The sequence below is a fragment of the Sapajus apella genome, unplaced genomic scaffold, assembly GCF_009761245.1.
Source record: "Sapajus apella isolate SASKATOON/1434 unplaced genomic scaffold, GSC_monkey_1.0 scaffold54, whole genome shotgun sequence".
Lineage (NCBI taxonomy): Eukaryota > Metazoa > Chordata > Mammalia > Primates > Cebidae > Sapajus > Sapajus apella.
The window spans coordinates 10151697-10164676 of NW_022436994.1; the positions used below are offsets into that span (position 1 = coordinate 10151697).

General features: G+C 53.6%; 1 protein-coding gene across 19 annotated transcripts in view; it reads left to right on the plus strand.

Moving 5' to 3' along the window:
* Positions 1-3533: 3533 nt before the first annotated feature.
* The window catches only part of CAMK2B (calcium/calmodulin dependent protein kinase II beta), a 104868-nt gene continuing 95421 nt past the window's right edge, over positions 3534-12980 (plus strand). For 17 of the 19 annotated variants that reach the window (XM_032244346.1, XM_032244345.1, XM_032244355.1 and 14 more), the window contains exon 1: positions 4063-4356. In XM_032244346.1, coding sequence (XP_032100237.1) covers positions 4292-4356 — 65 coding nt within the window. In that variant the 5' untranslated portion in view covers positions 4063-4291. Of the gene's footprint in view, positions 3769-4062; positions 4357-12980 lie in introns of those variants that run through there. The other 2 variants (XM_032244356.1, XM_032244357.1) reach the window with 2 other exon arrangements.

Here is a 12980-nt window from a genome sequence, read left to right on the forward strand (position 1 = left end):
TATCACCATCATCATCATCATCACCACCATCACTATCACCACCACCATCATCACCACCATGACTATCACCTCCACCATCATCATCACCAACACTATCATTATCATCACTACCATTACCACCACCACCATGACTATCACCACCACCATCACCATCACCACCATCATCACTATCACTACCATCACCCTCACCACCACCATCATAATCACCACCACCATTACCACCATCACCACCATGCTTATCACTACCACCACCACCAGTACCACCACTACCATCATCACCACCACCATCATCACCACCACCACCATCATCACCACCACCGCCAATGATAACCATTATCATCACCATCACCACCACAGCCACTCCACTGTGTCCTGTATGGGCTGCCATGTCAAGAGCCAGATGATGAGAGACGGATGGACTAGGGCCTTCCTGTTCTGGGAACTACAGCCTGCTCTCCCTGACAGATGGCTGCGCCTGGGAGAGGAGGTGCAGTGACACCCTCCCACATGACAGCAGCCCCTGGAGGTGAGGGGGACAGGGGAGGCGTGGCTTTCTTTGGGAGAATGAGCCCCATGTGCAGCACTTTTGGTTCTGCAGATGTGATGCTTGTTGCCATGGTGACTGTCCTAACAATAACCTCCCAGAACTGATATTCCCCACACCCTCCCCAGCTGCCACCTGGGAGGGAGAACCCTCCTTGCTTACGAAAGCAAGCTAGAAAGGACAAGGTGGGAGACAGGAGATGACATGGGGGTGGGGGTGGAAGTAGGCCTTTCCTGAAGGTAGGGGTGGGGAGAAGGGGAAGTCTAGGCCTCTCTGACCAGAGCTAAAGCCAGATGAGAGGGCTTCTGGAATCTGGGACCAGAGAGTCATGGTTGGAAGTCTTTCTCCCTTCTAGCCATTTCTTTCTGCTAGGGAGAAGCCCTCTGGGTCTGAGGGTGGGTAGTGGGCTATTTTTTGAGTGGCAGTGTGGGGTCAAGCTGTCTGGGGAGGGACAGTCTGGCTGCCTCTGCTATAGCTCAGTCCTTCCCCACTGTCTGGTGCCCAGTCATGCCCACCTTCCTGCACTTGCCAGGGTAGTTCTACATGATACCTCTTATGTTTCAGCTCCGAGGAGGGACTGCCTGGGCGTCTTGGGTGCTAACAGGTATAAAAGGCAGGGAGAGGTACAGGATACAATGGATCTCAAATTGCATCTCTTAGTGACTCCCACATTCTTGTGTAACCCTGGTTCTGGGCAGTTTCTCACCTTTTGAAAGGTGACCTCGGCCGGGTATGGTGGCTCACACCTATAATCCCAGCACTTTGGGAGGCTAAGGTGGGTGGATCACCTGAGGTCAGGAGTTCAAACCAGCCTGGCCCACATAGGGAAACCCTAACTTTACTAAAAATACAAAAATTAGCAGAGCGTGGTGGTGGGTGCCTGTAATCCCAGCTACTTGGGAGGCTGAGGCCGGAGAATTGCTTGAGCCTGGAAGGTGGCGGTTGCAGTGAGCTGAGATTGCGCCACTGCACTCCAGCCTGGGCAACAAGAGCAAGACTCCGTCTCAAAAAAAAAAAAGAAAGGTGACCTCATAAAAGACCACCTGGTGTGCTGCTGTGTCCACACCCAGTGTTGCAGAAAGCTGTGTGAGTGGGTCTGTTTGTATGCATGCATTTGTGTGTAGGGGTGTGTGTGTGTGTATGTGTGTGTGTGTGTGTGTGTGTGTGTGTGTGTGTCTGTGGAAGGCAATGGAGGTTTTATGGGGCACTGGGGTTTGATCATCGTCATTCCGTGGCTGTGTGATTGTGGGCAAATTACTATACCTCTCTGTCTCTCCATTGTCTCATCCAGTAAAATGGGAATAATAATAGTACATGCTTCATAGGATTGTTTCAGAATTAAATGACATAGTACATGTAAACTGCACAGTGTCAGCTGTCATTAGTACCACTTTATCTCCTTGACATGCCAGTAGGAGTGCATATGGCTTCATAGTAGCCTGGAAAGAGTCCGGTTTACAGAGGGGTGCAATTTTCTTTTGTTTGTCTTATTTGTATTCTTTTTTCTTGAGATAGGGTCTCGCTCTGTCACCCAGGCTGGAGTGCAGTGGCGAGATCTCGGCTCACAGCAACCTCTGCCTCCTGGGTTCAAACGATTCTTGTTTGGGATTATAGGCATGCACCACCACGTCTGGCTAATTTTTGTATTTTTTGTAGAGACAGGTTTCACCATGTGGGCCAGGCTGGTCTCGAACTCCTGACCTCAGGTCATTCACCCATCTCGGCCTCCCAAAGTGCTGGGATTACAGCCGTGAGCCACTGCACTTGCCTTGTTATTTGTAATCTATTGTGTGGCCCTACTTTGTCTTTCCGGAGGTCAGAAAGGGAAAGCATGGATGCTTCCAGCAGGTGCTAGAAGAAACTCCTGTGGGGTTAAACTCGACTCCAAGAACAAACCTCAGACTTGGCCTTCAGTCCTTCCTCGAGCCCATGCCATTCTGTGTGTTAGGATGGCTCAGGGTTCTCTGAGTCCAAGTCTGACATGGACGGAGTCTCCCTTCCTGCTATGGTCATGCTGAAGTCAAGGCCAGGATCCCTTTGCCTCCTCAGCTGGGGACTTCCCCAGGTGACCCAGCACTCACCTTTGGCCTGAGAATTTCTCATCCTCTAGCTGTCTTCTGGGTGCAGGCTGGTCGATGGCAGGGACTTGTTGCTGTGTGGTCTACTAATTGCCCAGCAGTCCTGTGCCAAATGCATCCTGGCCCAGAAGCACCCTGGCTGCTGGCATTCAGAATCCCTTTGTCCCCTCCCTTATCCTCACAACATTTATTGTGGCTTGTGGGGCTTGCCCTGGGCTGGCCACGAGGTGAGAGGGATGAGCAGGACAGGCCCGGAACTGGTCCTTGGGGAGCAGTAAGGAGGTCATGTCAGAGCAGAAGCATGACCCAAATCCACAGCGGGCTGCTGGAAACCCCCTCCTCAGAGCCTGCCCAGGACGGACCCTGTCAGAGGAGAGTGTGGCGCTGTTGGAGCCCAGTGGTCTGAAGTCCCAGCTCTGGACAGCAGCCCTGGTGCCAGCCCTCAGAAAAGGCTGTTTTGTGGGAAACCGGGTCGGCCCTGCCTCCTGCCTGCCTCCCTGCACTTGCCTCCTTGGCCTCCAGGGCTACTTTCAAGAGGGGGTTGGGTGGGTGGGCTCCCTTCCTCTAGGCAAAAGCAGGGAGCAGGCAGGTGAACTATGCTGGAAGAGGAAAGAACGCGTTCCCTTACCTGGGCAGGGTGGCTGTGAGCTCTCAGGGCCCGCCAAATTGCTGATGGAGCAGCCCCTGTTCCCTGGCTCAGGGTCCCTTGGCTTGGACTGCGAGTCGCCTCCTGGGACCTCCATTCCAGACATCACAGCAACCAGTCTTTGGAGAGTGGTGGGGGAGGAAGGGGCTGGGGCCAAGGGGATGTGGCAGGCTCCACCCTTTCACTTTCTCATGCTAGTGTCCCAGTGCGCACCTCCGGCCTTCTGGGCGGCTCCTCCTGGCCAGGCAGCCTTTGTGGCATGTGTGGCTGATGGAGACTGGGCAAGAGGGATCTGGCAGCATCTCTTCCTGAGGGTATGAGGAGTGAGTCCTGTGGGGGGCAGCACGTGGGCCCCCGGCCTCCTTGTGGGCCCCAGTCCCCTCCTGCTGTCAGGCGAGGTGGGATTTCGGGAGAGAGAGGAGGCTGCGTTCATTGTGTGCACTCTTCTGTGTTATGTGAGAGCGAGGGGTCACCAGCAGCAAGTGGCCTGCGTGCACGAGGTGCGGGAGTGGTGCGAGTACAGGATGAAGGCATCAGCACAGGGCGCGGGTGTGTGTGCGGGGTGCGGGGGCGGGCGGGGGCGGGCGCGCGTCTGTGCAGGTGCAGGTGCAGGTGCGGGCGCGTTGCTGGTGCGGGGCACGGGTGTGTGTGCAGGGCGCGTGTGCAGATGCAGGGCGCGGGTGCCGTGCGGGTGCGGGTGCGGGTGCAGGAGCAGTGTGTGCAGGGCGCGGGGAAGGCGCGTGCAGGGGGCGGCGGGCGGGGCGGGCGCGGCGGCGGCGGCGGTGACAGCGGCGCCCGCGCCTCCCCGCGCGTAGGTGTGCGGCGCGCTCCTGGCGGGGACGGAGCGAGCAGATCTCGCGTGCGCTCGCCGCCCGGCGCAGCCCAGCCCGGCCCCCGCCTGGCGCCGCGAGCCGAGGTGTCTCCCGCGCCCGCGCCCGTGTCGCCGCCGTGCCCGCGAGCGGGAGCCGGAGTCGCCGCCGCCCGAGCGCAGCCGAGCGCACGCCGAGCCCGTCCGCCGCCGCCATGGCCACCACGGTGACCTGCACCCGCTTCACCGACGAGTACCAGCTCTACGAGGATATTGGCAAGTAAGAGCCGCGGCGCGCGCGGGCTGGGCCGGGGACCCCAGAGGGCCGGGACCTCCAGGACCCTCCGCGCCGCCGGCTGTGGGCGCACTGCGGCCCCGCGCGCCGCGGGTTCCTCTGGGCTCCGGGCCCAAGCGCACGGCCCCGCGCGGCCCCGACCCCCGAGCCCCAGGCCCCGGGCCCAGCTGCCGGACCTCAGCGCGCGCGGCCCTGCCCAGCTCTGCCCAGCGCTGCTGCCGGGCCGGGGCTCCGGGATCGCGACTTGGCGCGGCGGGGGCGGCAGCAGGTGTCCCCGGAGCGCCCGGCAGACGTGACGCATTTGGCGGCGGGGAGGTCAGAGAGGAGGGGCGCGCGGGGGTGGCTGCCCGGCCTGGAGCGCCGGGAGGGGTCGGCTGCGGCCCCAGAGGGTCGTCCCCGACACGGGCGCGCTGTCCCCACCCCCACCCGAGCGGCGGGCGGCGGGGGTGGCGGGACCTGCTTGCTCCTGCTTCTGCGCGTGGCCCCATCCGCGCGGGGGGCGCCGACGTGGAAGAGCCGCTGCTGTGGGTCCCCTGGGGAATCTGAGTTCTGAAGGATTTTTCCCCAGATTCTTCTGGAAACGGGAATTTGGAGGTGGGGGGAGTACCAGGTCAGGGAGCCTGGATCAGGTCAAGGGGATGCGAGGAAAGACTTAAGGGCTTGACTGGGTTGCTAATTTCAGGGTCATCAAGGTGGGTTGGGGCTGGATTTTGGAGCGTTGAGGGGGGGCCTAAAGGGGAAGGGGCTTCGAAGGTTTGTTTGAAGTTGGGGCCTCACGGCGAACAGGTGCCGTGGCTCCCGTTCTCCGCTCAGCAGTATGAGCAGTGTGGGGCGAAGGTCTGGTTTTGGGTCCCCAGTCCTGGCTTTGTCCCTCGGGTCAGAGAGGGGAAGCCCCTCAGGGGCCTCCTGTTTGGCCTGGGGTCTCCGGTCTGAGAATGAAGGTGGATGCACCTGGTGTCTCCGCGGCTAGCTTCAGAACTCCTGAATCTTCAGCCTGACTGGGCTAGAGCCCCATCCTCCTGCGTCCTCCCCCATCCACCTCCGTCCCTTCAGTGCAGGCGGTGGGGGCGCTGGCGGTGCTGGCAAGATTTCCTTTTACACATCCAGAAGCAGATCCTTTTTTTCCTTTACTAAATAAGTGTCTGGTTAAACCGTGGTGGGTGAGGGACGCTGATCATTGATAATTGTGGAGTGTGGAGCTGGAGGAGTGTGGGGGTGTGTTCATTCCCCACTTCTCCCTGCACGTGTGGAGAGGATCGGGTTGGGGTTGCTGGTGTGGAGCCCAGCCCTGTGCAAGAAGCCATGCTGGATGGGTGGGTGGGGGCCAGGCTGGCTTGGGGATCCTGCCGTGGATGGATCTGGAGAGCACCCCAGGGCTGAGACCTCGAGGGAGGGGGTGGGCCCAGCCCCCTTCATGCGGATCCCCAAGTGGGTGGCTGGTTCCCCTGTCTCCACCCCTCAGAATCACACATCTACCCCCATCTGTCCTCCTGGCCTCCAGAGGGGTCCTGGCTGCTGGTGGGGCAGGTGGGTGGCAGTTAATGTGCCTGGCTCTCCGAGGAAGAGAGCAGCAGGGAGAAGTCACTCTTTCCTCAGGCGCCTTCTTCTCGTCCTCTCTGCTTGTGCCCAGAAGCATAGAGGCCCTCACACCAGGTGTCCCTGGTCTCCTCTGAAGAAGCCACTTTCAAGACCTTCCCATGTACCCCCAGTGTCCTCAGCCTGCAGCTCACTCTGGCTGTTCCTTCTCCCCTTTGCTGCAAGCCAACTTGTGTCCAGCAGCAGTGTCAGGGTGTCCGGCTCCCCGCCGAGCCTCCTATTCCAGCACAACTGGATGTCCTGGCCAGTGCCACCCACACTGGGGAATGGAGGTCTCTGGGGCTGCCTGGGGGAGGCTGAGAGAAGTGGCTCCAGAGGCGGAGACCAGGTGGGACTCATACTATTGGGCTTCTCTCTCAAGCCTGAGAATGAGCCGCCACCCCTGAGAATGAGCTGCCACCGGAAGGGAGCAAGTGTGGCCTCCGGATTGAAAGCACCAGGAGCCATGCAGCTTGGGGTGAGGAGTGGAGCCTGGCATTGGGGGAGCCCTGTGGCCTGGGACAAGAGCAGGCAGCTCAGCCCAGTGCACCTTTGTGGAGCCCTGCTAGGTGCCAGGCCCCTGGGGACCACCAAGGGCCTGTCACTGCACTGCTGTGGCATCTCTGGGGTAGAGAAGGGATCGATCCTTTGGGGGTGCAACTGTGCTGCCATAGAGGTGTGCCAGGGAGCTGGGAAGGCGGAGCAGGGCACCCAAGGGGGATGTCTGAGGCCAGGGCTCAGTTGTGGGCACTCAGCCTGTTTGCAGCGCTGGGGTCTCTTGGTGGACATGTTGGCTGGTTGTTGACAGTGCCTGTCCGGGGCACAGTTGGTGTTGCTTCCTGGCCCCAGGTGGACATGTCCAAGTTTATTTAAAGCTGCAGCCCCTGGCACCCAGTCAGGTGGCACTGAGCTCCCCGCCCAAAGGAAGGACTTGGCCTCAGGCCCAAAGCTGCTCACGTGTGATGAGGCCACCGGCCTTTCCCCTCCCTTGCCCCATCCTTTTCTGCGTCTCTGCTCCCGAATCTTCCCCAGAGGCCTGGGTAGCAGGGTCAGCCAGCCAAGAGGAGCCGCTTTCTGTGGCCCTGCCTTGCCCTGCCCAGCTCTACTGGGAATGTGTGCCCTTCCCTGCTTAGCCTGGCAGGGCTCAGAGACACTAGCCTGGTGGCCCGTGTCCTGGACGCAGGAGCCTGGGAGCAGTTACAGAGCAAGGCAGGGAAGCCCTCAGCCCGGGATGGCCCAACCAGCCATGCAGTTCTAAATTTTTTATATTGGATAAACTTTAAAAATCCAGAAAAATACTAGGGATAACAAAATGAACACAGTATCTCTTCTACCCAGAATTGAAAATGGTTAATCTTTTGTCATTTTGGCCTTAAGTCCTTTTTTAAAATATTGTAAGAAGTATTACAAATGAATATTAAGTAACCCGTTTTCGTCCAACTACTGCTCTTATATTTTTCCTCCCAGGCTCTTTTGGGTACATTCACACATGGATATAAGTATCCATAACTAATACACAGGATTCTTTTGTGTGTGTGTTTTCCTTCACTTTACATAAAAAAACCTGGACTTGTATGTTTCATTCAACAGTCTTGTTGACACCTGTGCTCGTCGATGTGTTTGATCGCGGGCTGCCGCGTGGCGACCTGTAGTGTGAACATTGCGTCCTGTCTGCCCGCCTCCCGATGGAAATCTAGGTTGTCTCCTGTGTTCCGCTGTCACCCAGCACACGGTGGCCAGCACCGTCACGGCCCGCGCCCTGAGTGTGTCTGGGGTGCAGGTGTGAGAGTTTCTATAGTGTGTGTCCCTGGCGGTGGGGGCTGCCAAGGAGGGTCTGCGTGTCTTCTGTCTCCGCAGGTGTCGCCACTCTCCCTGCTGTGTCCATTTGCACAGCCTCGTTGGGGCCACCCCTTTCCCTGGGTGCTGCTGTTTCTCGCGTTGGCAGGTTGTCAGTGTCAACCGTTTGTTAGGTAGGAAGAGGTCTCACATTTTATATTCAGCCTCGTGAATCTTCCATTTTTGGGGAGTTGTCTCTTTTCAAACATGGAGTTCTCCCTAGAATAAAGCATCTCCCATGAGGTTTTGCATATCATTTCAGGGGTTCATGGGCCTGCCCTTTTCTGGGGGAGATGGCAGCTAGGGCTTGTGGGCCATGTTGTAATAACACCTAATGTGTGCATTACATTAAACCTTTGACTTTATTTGATTCGAATTGTCCAGAAAGGCCCTTCTCCCCAGCCCCATTTTATAGACAAAGAACCGAAGTTCAGGAAAGGCTGACAACTTGCCCAAGCCCAGGTGCGAGGAAGGCCCCGAGCTCCAGCCCAGGGCACCTCCCACGCTCTCACCTCTTCCACTGAACCTCAGAGAGGCCCAGAATGACCTTGATATGTCCTTGACTCCATCCAGTGGTACCCCAGTCACCAGAGAGCAGGCTGTGTCCCGAGGCGTGTGTGGCCTGACTGCTGGTGGGGGCATCACTGTCAGCTGTCGAATGCCTTCTGCTGAGAGGCGCACTGTGAACCAGCGAATGGTCTGCTAGGTAGTTAATAGATAAACTTAGGAAATTCAGAGCAAATCAATTGTTGAGTCTCCAAGCTCTGAGCCGGTTGCCAAGGAAGAGAGGAATGGAGGAGGAGGGATCATTGTATTTGCTTTCTCCCTCCCCGGAGCACACCAGGCACTCCCTGCCTTAGGGGCCTTGGCCAAACCCTCTTTCTTCCCCATCCCTCACAGCTCACTCCCTTGGGCTGCTCAGCAGGCTGTCCCAGATGCCCCCCCACCCACCCCCTTGTTTCTGCCTTCCCACTCCTCCCTGCCCCTCCCCCCACTTGTCTCCTCCCTGGCACTTTGCCCCATCTGATGTGCTGGTCAGCTTACCCACAGAGAGACTGAGGTCCGGTCCCCTGCTCACGGCTGTGTCCCCAGTGCCTGGTCTCAGGTGGGGAAGGGGTGAGTCGGGTGGGCCTCTGCCTTCCGGCCTGGCTCGGAGGAGGCCAGCAAGAGTCCTCCTGGTCTTGATTCCTTAATGTAGGGTAGTTTAAAAAGAAGTCACACATGCTGAGATTGCTGGCAAGATGTGCATTAAGGTGATGCTAGTTTAGTTACTATTTAATGGTATTTTTATACCATAACCTACTTTGCTGAGAGCTAAGAATATATCTGCATGCTTGCTACCAGGACTCTTTTCTTTTCTGGTAACAGTTGCTAGCACTGGAATGGTGCTTATTCTATTAACGTGCTAGATCTGTGAAGTGGGTACTGTAATCGTCCCAAGTTTACAGGAGAGGCAGCTGAGGCACAGAGAAGCCCCGTTCCCCAGTAAAGGTCACACAGGGTGAGGAATTGAATCCACATTCTGTTCCTCTCGGAAGCTCATGCTTTAAAAATACCATAACTCCACTGGCTGATTCATGGCCAGCTTGTGGTCTACACTGACCTGAGGCTTCTGGGCACTTGTCCTTGGCCAGCTGCTCACCATGATGTATTTGTGCTTTTCCAAATCAGGGGCACTACCTCTAAGTTCTCCTTTGTGAAAAACGTCATTTCCTTTCGTTGTCAAAGACAACCAACACTCTGACTCCATTTGACACCAGCAAGATTGGAAATTTTTATTCTATTAGTTAAATTACCAGGGCAATATCACCTTGTAAAACACAAACACACATACACACACGTGTGCGCGCACACACACACGCAAACCAAGTAATACAGAAGCATGTGCGGTAAAATGTGACTCATTTACACTGAAGTTCCCTCACTCCTCAGAGGTACCTGGCCTCTTAATTTTAATGTCAGTACGAGGATATGTGTGTGTGTGCATGTATGCACGTCTACATATAGAGCAGATATATATGATTTCAAAACACAGATGGAATCACCATATATGTGATTCTGCAATCTGTTTGCCCAACACTTTCATGGCGACCCCCGTGTCAGTAAGTCTTTTCTTACATCTAAGTGCCTTCCAGTTCTTAACAGAAAAATGTGTACATGCACGTTGGTCACATTTTTTAAACCAAAAATGGGGACCCATCCTCTAGCAAGTGTGATGGGGTGTGGTAGGACACTGTATTTGAAATCAGGGCCTGAAAGGTTGTTAGGAGGGTGCAGCGGTTGTGAAGGAAAGCTGTGTTCTCAGCATGACCAGCTGCAGGGGCTGGGCCCGTGGAGGTGGGTGCAAGTGGACTCCTGCCAAGGTCAGAGCCCTCAGGACTAAGGATGTCTCAGGTCTCACTTGAAAGAACAGAAGGACCTCTTCCCATCTTTCTGCCCCCCACTTTCTAGGAATCCCCAAGAGCAGAGGGGAGAGATATGCAATGTTTAGGTTTTATTTCTTCTACTTAAAAATTTTAACAGGGACGTTTCCCTCATTTTTGCTCCATTGGCCTTTAAAGGGTCTATATTGAGCCACCCTAGAATTTAATAGAAGAGACCAGGTGGAGATAAGTGTGCAGTGTCTGTCCCTGGGAAGACTGCTCCCCTTTCCCTGTGTTCTGTGATGTCACCTCCCTGGTACAGGCAAGAGATGTGGCCTTTTTGGAGATTTTAAATATATTTTCAAAAAATTTAATTCTCTTTCTTCCCCCACAAGAGTGGAATCTGATTTGATTATTTTTAAAGCCTCTTTTACAGCTGCAAGTCACTTTGTTAGTGTAGAAACATAAAAATGCATTATGTATCAACTTGGTTTTTAAAAAATTATCATATTGGCATATTACACAGAAATGTATATTTTATTCATAGAAAAATTTGAATTTATTTAAAATGAAAACTTCCTTTTATGTTAGAGAGAGGTGGTGTTACTAGCTGCCAAGCTTTTGAGTGGCTTTTGTCTCCTGGGTTAGAGGGTCACTTGTTGGGGGCTCAGTTCCTGGTGGACATGGTTCTTTTTGTATTGACATAATTATCCAAAAATAACTAAAGTTATGATTCTTTGTTAAGCCAGATAGAAGCTTTTGTTGAATTGTAGAACAGATTGGCAACAACCAGGCAAAGATTTAAGAAGATTTTATGGGAGGAAGCATAAAAGCACACTGTTGTACATGGTGGAATTTGGGACCCACTGTTAGTCCTGTTTCCTTACTTTGTGAGCAGTAAGTGAAGCCTGGAGGGCAGGAGACGCTGTCACCGGTACAGTAAAGTTCAGAAGGTGTTATGCCTTCTGCTGTAACGCCCTCCAGGTGTCAAACACATCCCAGTGAGTGCCAGTTCGTGCTGTTTCCCACAAGGAGCTGAGAAGCCCTGCCTCTGTCACCTAACACACCCTGAATTTAAGGGCTGAGAACAGTGCCTGGCACATAATAGGTGCACTGCAGTAGCTCAGCAATGGTCTGGGTCACTCAGGCCCTACACCTGGGACTGCTTCCCAAAGCAGTGGCACACCCACCCTGTAAAAAATGAGGGCCTTACAAGAGGTATTGGGTGGCCCTGCAGGTAGGTCTTGGGGGTATTCTGATGTCCAGTCTGGACAGACAGTCTTGTCACCTGGTGAAATGCAGTAGCAGGGCTGTCAGCACTTCTATGTCTGCCATGGAGCTTGACTCCAAGAGGCTTGCAGCCTTCAGCTCATTTCTTGATGAAGTTCTTTACATGACTTCTTGTTTGCTGTCTGATTCTCAGCGTCTGAGGGTTTGACCCAGGCCGCTTGTTAGGGACTTACTGGGCAAAGAATATGAGTCTGGTTAGGAGCAGGCCCTCCCAAACAAGATGACCAGGTGGTGGTTCTCAGCCCTGGCCACACATGGGAAGCCCCTGAGGAGTGTTCAGGCCCCACCGCATTTAGCCAGACATTAGGGAAGTGGGGTGTCAGTATTTTTTAAAAGCTCCCAGGTGGTACCAATGGGCACTGCATGCCTAGACTCTGCAGAGGAGTCTGCACCCGAGGCCAGACACTTGCCTAAGCCCACACTCCTTTGTATGACCCTTGGTTCTTTCGTAGCCCACCTAAGCATGAATTTGAAGTTTACCTTCATTTTCTCTACATTCACAATGACATTACTACCCCCAGCCACCCACCCTATCCAAGTTGTCTTAGAGCACCATTGTCCAGAAGAAATAAAATGTGATAAAAGGTGAGCCATACGTGTGATTTAAAATTTTCTAGTACTTAGAAAAAAGAAACAGGTGAAAGGAACTTTAATAATATATTTATTTAACCCTATATCCAAAATATCATTTCAGAGCCCTCGTGCGGTGGCTCACGCCTGTAATCCCAGCACTTGGGGAGTCCAAGGTGGGTGGATCACTTGAGTCCAGGAGTTAGAGACCATGGGCAACATGGCAAAACCCCATCTGTACAAAAAAAAAAAATCATTCCAACATGTAATCAAAATAAAAATTATTAAGCTATTTTGCATTCCTTTTTGTTATGTCTTGAAGCCTGTTAAGTATTTTACCCTTACAGCACATCTCAGTTTGGACCAGGTTCTTATCCATGGTGACAGTGACGACTTACTCATTTATTCAGCAAATCTGGTCGCCTGTACTTACCATGTGCTGGACATTTTCTAAGTGCTTGGGAAATGGTAGTGAACAGAGGAGTCAAGGATGCCTGCCCTTGGGGAGCTTATATACTATCCTGGTGGGTAGAGGCAGGCAATAAGCATAAATACTAAACAAATTATATGATAGGGTAGAAGGTGATTAATACCTCTGGGAATAATTAAGAAGACTCAGGAGTGCCAGTTGGGAGGAAGGTTACCATTATAAAAAGGATGATCAGGCCAAGAAAAAAGAAGACTGCAGTTGCTAAAATCAGAAATGACATAGGAGAACTTACTGCCAACCTTAAAGAAAAAAAAATTATAAATAAATAACTGTGAATAATTATGTGCACTTAAGTTAGATAACATGGATGGATGAAATGGACAAATACTTAGAAAGACACAAACTACTGAAACTGACTCAAGAAGAAATAGAAAATCTGAATAGACCTATAACAAGTAGAGATTGCCTTAGTAATTTAAAATTTTCCCACAAAGAAAAGTTCAGGCTCAGATAACTTCACTGGTAAATCCTACCAAATATTTAAA